This window comes from Natator depressus, chromosome 17, assembly GCF_965152275.1.
Source record: "Natator depressus isolate rNatDep1 chromosome 17, rNatDep2.hap1, whole genome shotgun sequence".
Classification (NCBI taxonomy): domain Eukaryota; kingdom Metazoa; phylum Chordata; order Testudines; family Cheloniidae; genus Natator; species Natator depressus.
The window spans coordinates 7,874,626-7,894,012 of record NC_134250.1 but is presented as its reverse complement, the minus strand read 5'-3'; the positions used below and the strand labels follow the sequence as shown (position 1 = coordinate 7,894,012).

General features: G+C 41.5%; 1 protein-coding gene across 2 annotated transcripts in view; it reads left to right on the top strand.

Moving 5' to 3' along the window:
- The window catches only part of ACACA (acetyl-CoA carboxylase alpha), a 185,559-nt gene that overhangs the window by 69,703 nt on the left and 96,469 nt on the right, over positions 1-19,387 (top strand). For both annotated transcript variants that reach the window (XM_074974614.1, XM_074974613.1), the window contains 7 exons: positions 2,788-2,811; positions 5,743-5,886; positions 6,962-7,058; positions 8,328-8,435; positions 11,831-11,887; positions 12,197-12,241; positions 18,889-18,930. In XM_074974614.1, the coding sequence (XP_074830715.1) occupies positions 2,788-2,811; positions 5,743-5,886; positions 6,962-7,058; positions 8,328-8,435; positions 11,831-11,887; positions 12,197-12,241; positions 18,889-18,930 (517 nt within the window). The remainder of the gene's footprint in view (positions 1-2,787; positions 2,812-5,742; positions 5,887-6,961; positions 7,059-8,327; positions 8,436-11,830; positions 11,888-12,196; positions 12,242-18,888; positions 18,931-19,387) is intronic.

Here is a 19,387-nt window from a genome sequence, read left to right as displayed (position 1 = left end):
CCTGGGGATATCTGCTATCCATTTAGTTCATGTGTCACAATCTGTTCCTTTTTTTAGCCTCCCAGTGTTTTGATACTTTGTTACAGGATGACAGGTTTCAGAGGGGTAGCTGTGTTAGTCTGTATCACCAAAAACAACAAGGAGTCCTTCTGGCACTTTAGAGACTAACACATTTATTTGGGCATAAGCTTTCGTGGGCTAAAACCCACTTCATGAGATGCATGGAGTGGAAAATACAGAGGCAGGTATAAATCCACAGCACAGGCAGGTATAAATCCACATGTGCTGTGGATTTATACCTGCCTCTGTATTTTCCACTCCATGCATCTGATGAAGTGGGTTTTAGCCCACGAAAGCTTATGACCAAATAAATGTGTTAGTCTCTAAAGTGTCAGAAGGACGCCTCGTTGTATTAGTTACAAGAGCCAAAGCATCAGGGGATTAGTCCTGAGCCTACAGCACATTCTATTGCAGCTGGTGTTTTCAGAGGCTACAGTTCAACCTACTGTACTGTCTAAAAACCCAAGAGCACAGCCCAGTAAGTGGATTGATTACCACCATAACGCTTTTTACACTGCTGATTATTCTGAAAAGACCCAAACTTGACCTCTTGATGTGTGTTAAATAATGCCCAATTCAGTTCCTGATACGGAAAAAGAAAAGGAGTACTTGTGGCACCTTAGAGACTAACCAATTTATTTGAGCATAAGCTTTCGTGAGCTACAGCTCACTTCATCGGATGCAAAGCTTATGCTCAAATAAATTGGTTAGACTCTAAGGTGCCACAAGTACTCCTTTTCTTTTTGCGAATACAGACTAACACGGCTGCTACTCTGAAACCTGTGATACGGAAAAGTCCTTTATGGTATTAAATTATGTATAAATTTAAAAATCCACCCCAAAAATCTCAGGACAGCTACAAATAGGATAGTCTAGATTACAATGTATTCAGTTTCACTGGGTTTTGACCACATGGTTATAACTTCACACTGGGCAGCCATGACATGCTCTAACTGTGAATAATGTATAACTTGAGAACCAATCATTCTTTGCTCTGAGGTCTCTTGTTACTGATCTTGTGTTCTTTTCATTGAGATTCCTACTGTAATCTCCTCTTCAGCCACATACCGGGAGGACTGACAACAATTCTAGAGCCAGGCAGCAGGGAGCTCCCTGTGGGAGAGACAGAGAGGGGCACACAATTTGCTGTCATTTCAAACCTAGTTGTTTCTCTGTCCATTTCCTGTAGGTATGTGAGGACTTCCAGGGAGCGTTCGGAAACATGTGCACTAGGTGTGGGGACATCCAGTTCCCTTTAGAATTTTTTTCAATTAAACAGACACTGCGCAGCTGACCTAGACAAAATGTATGCTACTCTGTGCCCCGATGCCCCTTTGCCAGTCCTAATGGCATCTTCTACAGCACAGCTTTCTTCTTCACTGACTCTTCTAGAGGAAAATGAATAGTGCACCTCTGTGTACCATTAGCAGTAGGGCTGGAGTCTGCCTTGTGCTGGTCCCCTCCATTGTTCAGACATAAGCCCAGGAAATCCTCATGCCCAAACCTCAGTCTGCTTTGTAGTCACATTCAGTGCATGTTCAACGTTACAATGGCGAAACACCTCATAGAGAGGGCACCGCTCCTGTGACAAAACGGATCCATGAGGAGACGCAGAGTTAGGGACTGTATCTTGTACTGTGGCCGTAGAAAAATGTGCAGGCCCCTAAACTTCTCAACATAATGTCCTATGGGGTCTTACCTATAGCAAGTAATATTAGGGAATGTTGAGGCTGGGTCTCCTAGAGCTTGAAGAGTCCTGTTACATGGTCCCCTAAGTTTTGGTATTAGTTTGTACTCATTCATTATTCTGTTATTGTTAGGGAGGGGGATATCCCTTTTTGTGTATGTGCTTTTTTAATGGCATCTTCTCTAGTATTTTGAATGCCAGATCATAGATATACATGCAGCCACATGCTTTCATGCATGTTTCTTGCATGCCCCATGCCATTCCATTCACTGCAAGGAAATATGTGTCCCTTATTACTTCTCTGCCTTGCACATCATTGAGCCCTGTTCTATGTGGAAAACCCCAGCAATCAGTTTGGCACGATATAATAGGAACCTTTAGAGTTTTCAAAATTCCATTCTTAAGATGTGCTTGTTCATTTCAGTGTCCAGCTTAAAAGTTTGCTTGTGTGTGTGTGTGTGTGTATTTATTTCAGTTCCCTTCCCTCCTATGTTCACTTTATTTCTTTTGCACTTGTGGGGAGCCAGCTTGTGGGCTACTGGTTAGAAGTAAAGGCTTGGCTATCAGGACTTGGGTTCCTTTTCTGGACTTCCTGTAGACTTGCTGTGTGGCCTGGTCACTTGTTTTGTCTCTGCTTCAGTTTACTCATCTTTCAAATGGGGGTGCTTGCATTGTGGCTTGTGAGGCTTGCTTTATATTTGCAATGTGCCATGAGACAATCTGATGAACTATGCTATAGAAATGTAAGGTACCTTGCAAATATACTATGGTTCTCTATGATATGTTGCTATTTGCTTCTTGAAGTGGATAAATACATTCTGGTACACTCATCCCAACAGCAGCTGCTGCAAGCTAGATCAAGTAGTGAGTCCCTTCTTTTTGAGACCGAATCCCATTGGCTCTTTCTTGATTGTGCAACAAATTCCGGTTCAGTGAATATAAATGTGTGGTTGCTGGTCTAGGTACTGGCTCGAATGACAGTTCTTTTATTAGTGTTCTCACTAACCAATCTGTAACTAACTGTGGTTGTTTGATTACAGAGGGAACATCCCCACGCTAAACAGGTATGGTACTCATCCTCTTTTAAGGTTTGAAAAGAAAGGTAGACTAGAAAAGAAGTAGCCTAATATTTAACATTTTAGTATGTTTTGTTTGGAATCCTTACCCCTTACTTGGGACCCTCTGAATCATAACTATATTCCCTATCCGTACTCTCCTTTTTTTGATGTTCTAAACATGTTTTCAGCTCTTTAAAAAACTTTTAAAAGATAGCTTTGCATGTGGCAAGCTAGAAAACTAAATTTGCTAATGGGCTCAGCTTACCTGCTGCGACATATAAAACGAGTATCCCAGCAGAAAACTTCGCCTCCAAACTCCTCCTCCTTGGAACGTAGCCACTGACTCTCTGATAGGGTATCACAGTGAAATAGACATCTAATTCCAGGAGAGCCAAGGCCTGATGTGTAAGATGAAGAGTATTCAGTGCTGCTCTGGTCTCTGGCTTAGAATTTGTGGATGCACTATAGCACATCCATCGCCTCTCACCCAGTTGATGAAAGTACACCTTAATCAGCTGACAGCATGTTTTTGTTTTATTTTGGATACTTCATTTTTCCCCCATTTCTCAGTCCAAAAATGTTTGTGGTTTTGAATAATAATCAAAAATATTTGATACTTTTTCACATTCTTATGTTAGTGGTAAGAAATGTATGTGAAGACAGGTGGCCTGAAAATCTGTACTATTTCAAAACTCAAATGCCTACCATTTATTACGGCTTATAAACATGTCTAGGAAAAATGGTATACAAGTTTGAAAGCTTTCTGATTCCTGATCTGAGATTAGTTGCAAAATCCTAAAGTTGTTTCAAAGGTAGAGCAAGCTGTTCAGATTTTTGGTACTTTAAACTTTTTATCATTGCACTTAGAACATTTTCTTCGAGGATGTGTTTGTTAAATTCTGTGCATTTTAAACAAAAGAAAACTCCTAAAATTGTGTATTAAGCAGCATTGGGAATCTATCATTTGGTATTTTGGTCCTGCACCTGTGTGGCCAACAGGAATTCTGCATGTTGCTCTATTGGGCCCTTTATTTTTTCCTGCTGTACAGTTGGGGCCTGATCCAGCAAAGCAATTAAGCATGTGCTTGACTTCAGTGGGACTATTCACATGCTTAAAGTAAGCATGTGCTTAAGTGATTTGCTGATTCAGGGCCCCTGAAGTGGCACAAGTATAAAATCAGACACTTACTTTAGCAAATACCTTCCTGAACATTTGGGTGAATGAAAGAGAATGGTATTAAACACTTTCCTTGTCATGGATGTGACCAGTTGATACCCAGCAGTAAGGTATCTCTTTAGAGCCAATGTATAATCCATACCATATAATGTAGTGGGGTAAAAGACAGAGTGGCTTTGGAAACTTGATCCCTGAATGAATTCTGATTATTCTGCAGCAGACCATCATGAAGAAGTGAAAAGTTTGTATAAAAAGATTTACCGGGAATTCATTACCGAACAGGAAAAACAGATCCCACTTGATAGTGGGAGGATACATAGCTAGTTTTCATAGGACTCACTTCATTCATAGCGTGAGTGGCTTTTTCTACCAACCCTCTCTTTGAGGTCACAAGTCCTGACAAAAGATTAAATACCTTTTTGATAGCTGTATTTACTACTATGGGGATAGGCTTTTAGGGCCCAATTTGTTCCCATTAAATTCTGTGGAAAATGTGATCCTGACTCTGTGGGTTGGTCTACACCAGTGGTGGGCAACCTGTGGCCCATCAGGGTAATCTGATTGTGGGCCTCGAGACATTTTGCTGACGTTGACCATCCGTAGGCACAGCCCCCCACAGCTGTTCCTATCGCCCTTATTAATATAAGAAATTGTCCCTTCTTTATGAGCAATATCATCACCGGGGTGCATCTCATCACTTGCAGAGCACATAGTGGTGCTTATTATATCAATCGCAGTGTCTGATCAAGACAACTTCTGTTTGTCTTGGCTCTTCCTGCCTTTTCATTGTCCCCTTGCCTTAAAATGGGTGCATTCCATAGCCAGTTGTTTGAATTATTCAGCAGTTCCTGCTTTCAGGCAGTCAAAACCAATCAAAGCGACAGGGTGGAAGTTGTGTTGAACTTAATGCAAAGAGGTTTTGTTGCTGAGGAATTGGTCAAATTAGAAAGAGGACCAGATTTATCATTGATTGAATTAAGTGGAAGGCACTGAAATAAGACTGTGTTTAGCATATGAAAGCAAGTGTGAGCATGTGTGAGACCCTGGGTCCCAATACCGCATTCTAGAGAAGTCACTATACCTTCTGTGGGAGCTTGAGATAGCGTAAGGTGGGATGGAAGTGCTTGTAAGCTTACTGAAAAGATTTGGAAAAGGGGGTGGGGTTGGGAGTCTGATTACTGAAGCCAAGAGTATAGCAAGTGTCTAATTTAAAGGTGGTTTGTTTTTTTTTTAAAAAAAGATAGAACAAATATATTTCAATACATGTTTTTGAAGGTGTTTGTAAAGATTTACTAAACCTTTCAAATGCCATAACCAAGAATTATTCTTGTGTTTATCTGTGAACGTTTCATCTGTAACGCATAGCATAGGTACAGGAGAAAAATGCCTTTGGCATCGCATAGTCATAATTCACTTGTAAGCTCAATTCTTTTTCTCTTAAGAAATATTTTTTTAAAAGGGAATAATGATATTTCTTAACCCTTGGCTGCTGCTTCGTTCCAAGTGTGTCCAGGTAGAACACAGTTGTGTTACTAAGGGTACCACGTGCACGTCCTAGTTCCAGTGATTTTGGTGACTGGGTAAAGGTAGCAGAACAGGTTTACCACCCCAGTAGTGAAAGGGTTAATTTGACCGCAGTCTAGTTCTACTGTACTGTATACATTTCAGCATTTCAAACAATTGCGAAACAAATAAAAAACCTTACCTTGTTCCCCCCTCATCCAATCCACTAATAAAGCTGTGCTTGAATTGCCATTTAGAATGTCCTTTTCCTCCAACCTCAATCATTACGGGATGGTCCATGTAGCAAGTGTGAGTGATGTGCTGCTGGACAGCTCATTCACCCCACCGTGCCAGCGGATGGGCGGAATGGTCTCCTTCCGGACTTTTGAAGAGTTTGTCAGGTAAGGATATGGGTACTGATTTCTCTGTGTGCGCGTTTGCCAGGATAGTTTTGGGGGCGGTTAAATGGGATCGGTCATAGTCTTTGTCTGTTTTTAGTACGACACTCGAAGCTTTCATAGAAGTTCCAAAATTGCCAAGTGTTTGGGGTCCCCACCCCTAGTTGTCTGGCTGGAATAACTGGAAGTTCCAAAATACTATAAGAACCGATTGCCTCCGACCAGCATTTTGCATTTTTGCCGAGTCAAGGTTCCCATAAGCATCTGAACTTTTAAATGCTTATTGGAATTGAGCCCTTCTTCCCAACATTGGGTGTATGTCTTTGTGCACGTGCATATGTCTGGTCTTAAACCTTCTGGACTTACGCAAAAGATTGGAAAGCCCCCACAAGCAGAGCCTATGAATTTTCCACAACACTCACCCCAACACCCATCAGAAATCTTACATCTGCATGATCCCCATGACGGGGGTGGAAGAATCATAGTCTCTTCTTGTGGGGGCGTTGCACCACCATTTCATCTGTGCAGTCAGGATGTTTTGGCCCCCATGTATTATGAAACAAACAAAGAAAAAGCCCAGATTCTTAGCCAAGAGCAGAAGAAGCAACCTGTGACGTGATGAGTGAAATGTCAGGAGAAATGAAACAGAACACTAGAATAAACCGCACAAGAGATGATACATCTTTTGATTAAATGCATTCAGTATCTATCTCTTGATGTATACTGATGCATTACCCCAGGGAGAGGGGCAATTACATTGGGCTGTCAGGGCTCTCATCTCAGGCTTTCCTCTGTTACCTCAAGAATGATGATATGGACACTAGCAGCTTATATATTAAAAAATATAGCTAGCTCGCTTGCTTGCTTTCGTTGAAGTTTAAACCAAGTCCACCTCCTGATTTTTAGCTCTCGTACTGGATAATGTTTCCATTTAGTCAGCTCTGAAGTCTGCAGAGGGGAGGAATGACTTTTTCTCCGCCCCATGAAGATGGTATTGGTAGGGTGACTGAGTGTGCTTTTGGTGCCGTTGGGTTGTGAGTAGTTTATTTATGACTAGCGTTTCTTGGATGTGTTTCAGAATCTTTGATGAAGTGATGGGTTGCTTCTGTGACTCACCTCCCCAAAGCCCAACCTTTCCTGAAGCTGGCCACACTTCCTTGTATGATGAGGATAAGGTACGGTATTTCCTTCTTTCCAGTTTCCAGCAACCATGGGGCCAGATTTTTTTTCTTGGTTACGTCAGAGTAAATCCAGAATCACTTCATTAAAGTCAGTGGAGTGACTCTGGGTTTACAGTGGTGTGACAGAGCATTTGGCCCCATGGCAGTGGAACCTGGCCTTGTACGGGTATAGGAAGGTTAAGTCAGAGTATTTGAACCCTTTCTTGTAGTCTGACCTTCGTTAGTATTCTGCTTCACCCCCATTCAGGACACCACTGTGGCATTTAGTTTTTCATATCCTGGTCTCTTCCCTCTGTTCCGCTTCCTGTGCGGACTCTGGGGAGGAAAGGTGAGAGGAGTCCCCGGGTTTTCAAACTGGCGTAGAGAAAGGGTTCAGAGGAAACAGCTGGTTGGTAATGGTTAGTGATGCAAGAGGCACTCTCCTTAGAGGGACACGCAGCTGCTCCACAATACCTGTAGCAGACTGGAAGCTCTGATATGGAGCATATCATTACAAGGGTTGGTTTCAAATCAGTCCATTGTTCCTGATGTCTGTGTGTGGGGTAGATAATATGGGACAAGGATTTATCTCCACCGTAACTACTTCCTTACATGCTCTTTCCTCCCCCCACACCCGTGCCGTCCACACCTAACCAAGTATAGTTTTCTGTTGATTGGTATCCAGTTTGTGAGAGTTTTTAATTGCAAGTTCTTGAATATTAAGCGTGTTACTTTTCATGGCTCGGTTTTAGCTGAGCTACCATAATGTCGTATTGCACTGTAGCCATGAAGACATGCTGCTTCGTTTCCATGCAGTGAACTTTGCTCCCCTTTTTAATTTTACGGTCTCCCTTGGTGCTAAAATTCTCCATATGTCCTACAAAGACACTGTAGTAATGCTACATACATACAAAGGACCTGATTCTGCATTCCTTGTGCCCCCAAAATCCATTTGAAACCAGTGTTATCTGCCAAAGCAGTTTAGTGTGCATGAGCCTTGAGGAGAACTTCAAAATGAAGATCCAGCCTGCTGTGGGTGGACATTTAAATATCCCATAGTAGTGTTTGTAAGGGCAGGGGTTTCCATAGTTTTTCTAGGTTAAGAATTCCCCTTCCTGTACTTTGGTTCAGCATGCCAGCCTCTTCCCCAGAGCTAGCTGCATTTATTGGTGATGTATATGTACTTGGGGATCCCCTCAGATAGAGAGATTATATAAATGTAACGTTCCTCTTCTTGTTGTTGTTAATAATTTATTTATTAGGCTTGCTTTCTTTAAATTACAGAGTGCCCGAGAGGAGCCCATTCACATACTGAACATTGCCATTAAGACTGACTGTGACATTGATGATGATGGGTTGGCGGCCATGTTCAGGGACTTCACACAAAGCAAGGTGAATAGCAGTTTAGAGTGAACCTACTCGCCAGTATTATTGTGACCCACTAGGGAGACATTTTCCCTTGGGAAGAAGTCTGCATTTCCCAGGTATCTTGCAAAATAAATATATAAACGGAACAGTTAAATCCTTAATTTATCTAATCTAAAACAGTATTATTTCTCTAATTGGATGTAGCTACGGTTTCCTGGAGCCTCTGGGGAAGGAACTGAACAACAGAGCACCCTTTGTGTTGCCTTATGGTGTATCCTAATCCATCAGCTAAAGAGTCTTGCATTTACCCAATAAAAACCAAAAAGAAACTTATAGTTTTAAATGAGTCAGGTGAAGTGTTGATATTTATCTGGGGTCTGAAGGAGCAAGATACAATGACAGTTATTTGACGCAGTTCAGGTTGACATAGGGAAGGACAGTGTAACAGAAATGTCTGAGATGACCTCAAATAAATGGTGCATGTGTCATGACATTCTAAATCTCATCGAAATCTGTAGCTTTTGTTGGCATAATATCTACATCTCCATTGCTTGTTTCTTTGGCACTAGGCGGACCTGATCAGTAAATTTGGCTTCTCCCTTCTGAGAGCAGGGGGTGCCCTTTAACTTTTAGCGAGGAACCAGATTCTACACTTGTGGTCACTCCTGAGCTAACATTAGTTAGCAGCTGCATCTCTGTATTCTGCCCTTTCTCTCTCTAGAGTGGACCTTAGCTTCCTCTTTGCCCGACCTGGAAAACCCCTCTCCTGTCTTCCCAGGTGAATATCCCATCATGCATGGAGATCCTGCTAAATCCATGATGGCACTGAAGTGGCCTTGGGAGGGATTGTGAGGAGTGCAATCTCTAACTCCTGCTCCCTACTGGGAGATGGCAAAGGGGCTGCAAAAATAAGTCAGGTGTTTCCTGTGAGACGTATAATGTGTGTTTCAGAGTAGCAGCCGTGTTAGTCTGTATTCGCAAAAGGAAAAGGCGTACTTGTGGCACCTTAGAGACTAACAAATTTATTTGAGCATAATGTGTGTGTGATTTTTGAGGTTGTAGCAGTGTTAGAGCCATTAGGTATGATCAAACACTCTTCTACAGTGCACAGTACAACTGTCCTGTCCATACAGAAAGACTAGTGAACTGGAAGCTTATAAGAAACCCTGTGCTTGTCCAGTCCAATTCAGAATTTAACTGTCTCTCTTTTAAAAAGTAAAGCAAAACTAGTTTTGTTTTTCATTTGCATGATTGCGCTCCAGGCGTTTTATGGAAGGAAAAAAGAAAAGAAATTAAAAAAAAAACAACAAAAAACACATTAAACTATCATATAGGTTGATCCAAATTGTCCAAATAATCTTCCAGTCCCAGCATGTTGTGTGTGGTTTTTTTTAATAGAAATTAGGATCATATACTTGTAAATGACTTGTGGAGGAGATTGAGGCAGTCAGTTTAAATGGAGTTTCTCCAGGTACTGTTGCCTAATCGCTCGGTAATAGCTGTGGACTTGCTGTGAGACTTACATTATTACAATGTAATCAGAATCCTGTTGCTATGCTGTTATTGTCTGCCACTTGTGGAATTTTAAAAGCAATAACAATTTTTGCTTTGTAAATCATGGCATTATTAAAGTTATTTTCTTCCTTTGCCAGGAATGTAGTCCCTGATGCTCGTTTTCGAAGGGCTTAACCTTAGTAAAACATTTCAGTCCAAGCCAGAAGGGGTGGGTTTGTTCTTGGCCATGCTGAGGCTTTCTTTCCCTTTTCACTCTCCTTTTTTGTTTTTAAATTCGAAAAAGAGGGTGGGGAGAGAAAGTAGAAACAGGAGAAAAATGACAGAGATCTAAACTTGTTTAAAAGGGACAGTGGGCATGATAAACATTATGGGAAGCATTCATCTGCAGTGTGGCTCCATTCAGCTCAGTAAAGTTACACCAAGGATAGATTTGGGCCAGTCTATTTTTTTTTAAAAAAAGCCTTTATTTTCTGCTCCTGCCATACTGAATCCTTTGTCTTCTGTTCCTTGTTATGTCGTCTTATCTTTTTCCATGTAACCCTGTATGGCCCCAATTCAGGAAACCATCCCTTTTTAGGACAGCACTTACTTCGATGGGGCTTTAAGCATGCGCTTATCAGACTTTAAGCACATGCTTAAGTGATTTCCTGAATCAGGAGCCAGTAAAAGAAGTGCCCTCCCATGCACCAAGCTTCCTCATTCTCCTTGCTTCCTCAGAAACTGAAATCTGTTGGCTGCCTTCCTCTGCTGTTTGTCCATTGTCTAGCACAATGGGTCCATGACCTCTAGATACTACCCCGATACAAATAATTAATAATATGTGTGTCCCCACCAGTGCCTATGCCAACATTATAAAATATGAACACTTTAGATATGTTAAAATATTTCCAAGCCCAGGAGCCTAAACAATCCAAACAGGATGATTTTGTGTCTCATTCTCTTCTTATACCATGTAAATTAAGGCCCCATCCTTCAAACCCGAGTAGTTTTTCCTGAGGTGAATCGCTCCACTGATTATTTGCATGAGTAAGGGCTACCCTTCTGAGCAAGGGTTCGTAGGCCTGGACCTGTTGCAGCCGAAGCCTTTAGGGCAGGGTACTGTTGTTGTTGTTTTGCTGTTTATCATAGCACCTTGGAGCCCCAGCCACGGACCAGGAACCCATAGTGCTAGGTGCTGTACAAACCCAAAACAAAGCCAGCACTTTTGGGCTGTCTCAAAGAGCTTACTATGTTTTTTTTTTATATCTGAACATGCCATGCAAGTCCATGGCACTGTATTTAATCATGAATACTCATGCCATTTTAGATTGTTGTAATGTGGTTTTCCTGACCAATGCAGAAAGTTTCCCCTACCTCCTGAGACCTGTGTTGTAGGTTAATTCCTCTGGATTTGGTAGCTCAGTTTTAACCTTGGCCAAGAAAACTGCTTGAACCCCATATTATTATGATTATTTTTATTACCATAAAGTCTAGGTCCCCAAGTCATGGACCAGAACCCCACTGTGCTAGGTGCTGTACAAACACTGAACAAAAAGATGGTCCCTTCCCCCAAAGAGTTTATGATCTAAGTAACCCCTCTGCTGGTAACAGTGTTTCCTGAACAATTAATTCCCTGCTGAGATAGATAAGAAGTTTCCCAGATGGTGCCAAATGTGGTTGTTATATGGATTCTTCTCCACTCAGAAGGGACTGAGACTATTGCATTTGCTCACAGGTGCTGCTAAGCAACCATCTGATAAGAACTTTCAGTCACCACCAAGCTGGGCTGGATTGTGAGTCTGCAGTTTAGAGGCAGGAAGCTCTCTCACCCATTACCAGTCCTTAGAAGATGTCATCCAGATTTGAGTCTTATGTTTCTTTTCTGTTAAACCAGTTCTCCTGTTTGCTGTCCTTCCCTTTTACAGAAATCAGTCCTGATTGATCATGGGATTCGAAGGCTGACGTTCCTTGTAGCACAAAAGGTATTTTGACATCTCCCCTGATGCCCGGAAGCTTTTTATTTGTAGTTCATAATGAAATTATAATCTTAATATTTTTCAGATTAAAAATTGCATTTACTAGCGTTTTAGTTCTGCTTTTGTTGCCTTCATTCTCTAAAACTGAGACTGTTTCAGTGAATTCGCTTAAGAAAATTAATTGACAATTACAAAAAAAAAAAATCTTTGTGTCACTTATAATCTTGTCTTAATTTATTTTTGATTTTAGTACTAATTACTAGCTTTCTTCTGCTCTTCCTCCCCCTCCCCGTCTTTCTCTGTTTCATTTGTAAGGATTTCAGGAAACAGGTCAACTATGAGGTGGATCAAAGATTTCATGTAAGTAAAAAGAAAAAAAAATCAAGATAATTTTGCCTTCAACTCCTCTTTGCAGTTCATGGAAGTAAAGTGATTCTAGTCATTACGAATGAGTAAGGAGAAGAAGATTTGACTCTTTAGCGAGCTATTTAAATCCAACCCCATGGTCCTGACTGAGTAGTTGGCATGTGCTCAATACTTAGGCACGTGACTAACTTTACTTAGGTACTTAGGCATGTGACTAACTTTAGGCACGTGAGTAATTCTATTGACTTCAAGGGGGCTACTCTCATGCTTATTATACTTAGTAATTTATACACCTGGCTGAATTTGCACCCATATAATCTAGGTTGGCCTTAGTTATTCTAATGTTCTTTGACAACGTAAAAATATTATATATATTATTCAAGGGTCTTCCAGCTCCTAACCAGCTCTACAGATAAACCCAGAAAGGGACCAGTAAAATGACTTGCCAAAGTTCACACAATGACAAAGCCATTTGTAGAACTCTGGATTGCCAGCACCCAGTCTGCTGCTGAAACCACTAGGCAGCTCTCCCTTCCCCCATGCTTCGACTTCAGCAACGGCTAGTTTGATTCCTGCTCTCAAGAGGACTATGTAGGGCACAAGCCAGCTTTTCTTTCCCTCTTGTGTATCCACTCAACCCCTCCTGAAGTTAATGGGAGTACTGAGTGTGCAAGAAATGCAGTCAGATGCATAGAGCCCAGTATGGGAAATACATTCCAATATCAGCAATAATAGTTATTCAACAAGCTTCCTGTTATTTTCACGATAAGCTTGGGTAGCTTCCCTTGGGAATTATAGCTGTGTATTGAGAATAGAATGTACACCACACATACAATGAAGGAGGCTGAATTATAATCCAGAGCTAGCATGTTGTCAGACGCGAAGCTGAAGGCCAGGTACGATCAATATTGTAAGATGTTAATACACCATGAATCACACACTAAAGTGTCTCGTTGTAGCTATTTTTAAAAATACATTTTTATATATGCCAATTTAATAACAGTGGCTAATAAATTCCCCTTGGGTATCTGCTTGCAGCAATCACACTATTCAGAAATTTTCTACTTTGCCAATTGGATCATTCAGTTTCTGCTACCAACTTTATTTTAATGAGGTGAGCCTTTGTGGGCTATGCTAGCAAAATGCTTCACAGACGCTCTGCTTTTTCCTTTAGAAATATCTAGTACTAGGAATATTTTCCTTATCCCTGAGTTAGCATCATTGGTTCTTCTCTACAGAGTAATAGGGGAGTTTATCTTCCAGGCTAAAGAAGCAAAAGCTTTCCAAAATGCTTTAGGAAATGCTGCAAACTGAACTACTTCCCCCAGTTTATTGATGGCAGAAACCTATCTGATGACAGTATATACAGATGTATGTCAGTCAGTGACTTTAGACAGGAAACTGGAATCGTAACAGAAGTGTGGGGTGTTTGAGCATAGAACCTCAGGCTTTAGAAAGAAGAATCAGGAGTTTAGAGAATAAAATTGATACGTGGGGGATGGAATATGAGAGGCTGTGAATAAATGCTGTAGCTTGCTGGTGGGGATCAGAAAGCTGGGGAAGAATAGAAGAGTCCTTCAAGAACTTGGAGAGCTGGGATGCGGGTTAAGAGAGGGGCACTGGATTTGGCATTTTCATCCATTATTCTGGATTAACAAATCATTCTAATGATCATTCCTCAACTGTGATAGTTATGGGAATTGGACACTGCCTCAGCAATGCCTCTTTTATATGAGGGGCTCTGTTTTTTTAAATGTGCACCCAGATCCTAGGGCAAATCCTCAGCTGGTGTAAATGGTCATAGTGCCAGAGGAGGGTCTGCCTCTTTGCGTTTGGTGTGTAAGGGCCCAGTCCAACTCCCATTAAGTCAATGGCAAAATTTACACTGACTTCAGCTGGAATTGGATTGGACCCACAATCGGCCCCTAGACATGCAAGTATTATTTTATGAGACTAAATTCTATCCTTTCAAAGTACGTGTGTGTGCGTGAGTGTGTGTGTGTGTGTGCGTGCGCTGGTCTCTCTTAAACGTACTAGAATTCACTGATTTATTGTATGTGTGTGCTGGTCTCTCTTAAACGTACTAGAATTCACTGATTTATTGCTAAAGCCAGTGAATTTAAATATAGTTTAAAAGCTGTAGCTTCTGATGAATTTTAATTTCACCCAAAAGCTTTAAACAAAGGGCAGCTTCTATTAAAACAAAACCAAACAACCCCTAAAGAGTCAGCTACAGAAGAAAGCAATATTTATTATCTGTCTAAGGCCACTAGTTCCTGGCACTAGTAAAAGTTCAGCCAGTTTGTGAGTTATCAGCTTAAATGGGCAGGAGTGTGGGCAGTGAATGGAAAGATGTGTGCATTGAGAGACACCTTCAGACAGCGCTTCACCCTTACATTGTGCACCTCTGAATGGGTGAATGCGTTCTTGTTATCTAGGTTTCAGTTAATAAATATTGTAATTACAGTTACAGGCGTGTCACTGTTTTCTTTTTTCCCTATTCCAAGGTAAAATGACAGCTGAATGCCAACTTTTACTTAGTCCCAGGGCTTGATACAAGCAGGAAAGCAGGGTAAGACTTCGGTAAAATGCCAGAGAAAGGCAGGGAAAGGTACCAGTTGCACTCTAGTTATAGTGCTGAGAGTTGAGAGATTTGCTAATCGTCAAAGGACATTTAGCCCTTATTGTGTATTCGCATGTATGCCTGCCCTGTAGTTACTGTTTGTGTGAAAAGACTTCTGAAGACCAGTCTCTTGATAATCTCATCTCTTGATAATCACCAGTGATGCATGCAGCCCCCCTCTTCCAATGTATGGAATCCCCGCGCTTTCCCAAATGCACTATACAGTATTCTCTATGGGCGGGTGGGAGCTATGCATTTTGGGCTGAGTACAACACTGTGGGCTACATAACAGCATATAGAAGAGAGACACTCGGAGAGCAGGGCATTGTGAAGAGATCTAATGGAGTCTAAGACTGGGGTTCTCAACCTTTTTCCTTTCTGAGGCCCCCGCAACATGCTGTCAAAACTCCCTGGCCCAGCTGTGCCACAACAGCTCTTTCTCTGCATATAAAAGCCCAGGCCCGCATTTGGGGGTAGTAAACAAGGCAATTGCCCTGGGCCCCACACTACAGGGGGCATTGCGAAGCTAAGTTGCTCAGGCTTTGACTTCAGCCCCAGGTGGTGGGGTTCAGTGCCCCACGCTGCAGTCCTGTGTGGTGGGGCTTCGGCTTTCTGGCCTGGGTTCTAGCGAGTCGAATGCTGGACATGCTTGGCGGACCCCCTGAAACCTGCTTGTGGTCCCCTAGGGGGCCCCGGACCCCTGGTTGAGAACCACTGGTCTAAGGAACCCAGCCCTGCTAAGCATTAGTGAAGTATTTGGAAAATATTTGAGTTCTTATCTAAACAGATCCTGGGAACCTTTTGAGGTTTGCCCCTCACTGGTTCTGAATGAGTCCTGTGAACACTATCCCACACTCTTACCTATATGTAACGAGTGGAAGGTGAACAGGCAAAGACACCATTGCAGCCTCTTCCATGCTAGTGAAAACAAGCCGTTCTCGCTCTCTCTCTCTCATGAACATTGACTCAGCTTTATTCGCAAGGTTATATTTGATTGAATGCAGCCGTACTGCCCCAGGGCTATGATCTTGCAAGCTAAGCAGAATCCAGTTTGGTCAGTATTTAGATGGGTGACTTACAGTGAAAACCCATTCTAGTGTAGCAAGTGTCATCTGTGATTTCAACCACTGTTGTGCCATTGTTTGAATAAGTCAGAAATCCAATGTCCTGATTATCTCTGATCATTAAAAATCTCATAGCTTTTTTTGAAGAACTGAGTCTTGTTAACATAAGTGTCAGTTTCACCTGTCTGAATTCCTTGGTAGTTAAAATCAGACACGATCGGATTCACACTCTGTTCTGATCTGCTGTGTAGAGCTGTGAGTTATTAAAAGCCTGCCACTGTCCAACCTAGAGGAGACAGCAGAGCTTGTGATCAGTTTGAAAAGTTTGCAGAGTTTGGGCTCTTTTTGTATGAGAGATGCTGCATAAATGTCTGTCTTCATTATTGTCTCCTATTCTGTTTAGTTTGTTACTGGACCAACTATCAACTTACCCAGGGCTTGGCTTGGGGTTGTTTTTGTTTTAATTACAGTCTATATAATTAGTTCCCAGCATGTTGAGGTAATAGAGAGTTGCTCCAGCAAGCTTCCAATTTCCTCATCTCATTAGGTTTTTAACGCGATTATTAGTATAATAATCAGCTATGATGATTTCTGTTTGTATCTTTTTGCATTCTCTGATTTGCAGGGTGTCTTGATTGGCTAATTTAGGCAAATTATTTTGATTGTCTTGATGATGGTTGGTTGATTAGAACACAGCAGGGGTATAATTCCTCTTCCTAGGAAACGGAGCACTCTTTTGGTTTTTGGTACCAGAGCACTGAGGATTTTCGTGTGCGCGCACATTTAATTATTATATTTGCCCACAACACTAGTCAAATGTCTCGAAAGCAATTACATTAGTGATAGAATGAGCATGGATGATGTTAGGAGAAATTGGCAGCATGCAGAGGGGGCAGGTGGGAGGGATTTGGGAGGATATTGAGGCAATGTGGAAGTCTCAACTCTGTTTCCTTATATGCTGTTTTAGGAGATTGCTGAACCTCCTGGGTACAAATAGTGTCCATAATCCCAAGGACAGGATTCTTCATGGTAAAACTTCTGTAGCGCTAGAGGCGACTACTATGGAAGAGCCAAATGCAAATTACTGGGCTCAGTACAGGAGTAATTGGATGAAATTCTATGCCCTGTGTCATGCAGGCAGACAGACTTGATGATCGAATGGTCCTTTCTGGCCTCAAAATCTATGAATCCATTGCCCATGTCTCCTGATTGAACTTCGTCCCTCCCTGTCATTGTGCTGTAGTTGTTGAACTGAGGCAGCATGACATTGTTTTTCTTTCCTCTTGATATCTAAAATGTGCTTGTGATTCGAAGAATCAGGGTGGGACTCCATATTTATTCTCTCTGTGCCTCCACGTCAAATTTCATCATTTTTTGGAGTCAAAAAGCCCATTTTTGTAATTATGCAGCTCTACAGGCTTCACCTGGAGTCAGGGCAGGCTGCCGCTGACATCACTGTTAGTAATGGAGGGCTTGAAGCTGTTCTCACTTACATTGGTTCAAAGCATACTCTGAAGTCAATGGAATTATGACCGTATAAAACCAGTTTAAGTGACTGCAAAATCTGGCCCAAACTCTGCCATGAGCAGTGACAATATTTTTTGTCCAGAATGGAATCAACTCACTCTTCTGTAACATCACTGGCTTTGCAGTGTGAACAGTATTAAAAACTAAAAACCAGCCCTTGCTTTTATCAGTAAAGTGAGCATGTGCCTTGGAAGACATATAGGATTCAATCCAGCAAAGCACGTAAACACGTGTTTAACTTTTAGCATGTACGTAATCCCATTGAAGTGAGTGGGATTACTCGTGCTTATAGTTAAGCACATGCTTAAGGATTTCACTGGGTTGGCGCTGTAGGGAGTAGATATGAGGATGCCATCTTTACGTAGTCTTTTTCCAATTATAACTGTGTTTTAAAGAGCAATACAGAAAGTCTTTCTCATTAGCACTTCCAGTGTCTATCATTTCATTTTACAGCATGTCCTCAATTCTCAGAACATGGTGGAACCACCAAAACCTATTAATAATACAAAAATGAATTCAGCATAGGAAAGAGTCAACAGCAAGCACTTTAATGTAGGATGATAACCAAAATTATGATCATTGTAGTGAATTGAAAGCTAAAGTAAAAGCAAAACTTCAAACAGTGGTAATGGTTACTTGTTTGAGCATTTCAAATGTGTGAGCAGTTCCATTCAAAGTCCTAGCTTATTAGGAGCCAAGAGTTGTGCTGTATGGTGTTAGAAAGGTAATTTTTTCTAGATTTGCAATAAGGCCTAGGACTTAATCTGTACCAAGGTCATAGGTAATCTCCATACATGTAACAGAGGAGCAAATAAACATATAGTATATCTTGTAGACTTTCTAGACTATGAGGTTAAAGTCAATTATTAGAACTCATGAATTTCTCAAAATTCATTAAAACTATTCCTTGGGTGGGGAACTGCATGAGCAGTGTTAGGAATATGAGGAATTCTTTGGGGAAGGGACTGTATTTTTTGTTCTGTGTTTGTGCAGCGCCTGGCACAATAGAGTTGTGGTCTGTGACTTGGACTCCTAGGCACTACTGCAATAGTAATAATAAATAATGAGAGAAACCAGCAAGAGTTCTTCTGTCTCCACCCCCATCCCCTCCTGGCTAGCTAGAATCTGTTTTAAGACCCAATATTAGACAAAAATATCAAGAACCATCTACTGCAATAGTAAAATAAACTACATTGATTTAACGTGCCCCTACAACCACTTCAATAGGATTTTTATCTTCCCACCATCCTTATTTACAAAATAAAAATGTAATGCAACGCTAGCTCTTGCAGTGGTAGATTGTAATGGCAGTGATTTCCCCCTGCTGCACTGCCACACCGAGTCCCTTCTCTCAATAGCCCATAGGCTGAACAGATGGTGTGCAATGCTTTTGAAGGACTGATATCATCATTTTTATTTCCAAACAGAGGGAATTCCCTAAATTTTTCACATTCCGTGCCAGGGATAAGGTAAGTTGTACAGTTATCAATGCTTTTCTCTCTCTCCATTTTAAACAGATATTTTTTCCCTTCTCCTACAACCATTCCAAACCTCTCTAAAAGAGGAGAGTGTCCATCTTTTCAAAACCTCATTGGGCAATTCTGAACATACTCCTCCTCCATTTATCCAGGCACTCACTATGTTGACAGCTGAGGCCAATGAGAGTTATTGGGTCTTTAGTCATTTTGAAATCAGATCACTTATTTAGGTGTCTAACTATGAATTTAGAAGCTTAACTTTAGGCTCCTGTTTTTGAAAATCTTAGCCATAGTGATGCAAAATTACTAAAATGACTCCACTGATACATTTCATGTCATCCCACTGATTGACCTGCCTGCACATTCCATGACATGCTGTCTAGTCCAAGGCTGTCTAGTCCAAGGCAGTGCTTGTTCTGTAGAAACAGAGTGTGCTTCAGGGAAGGCG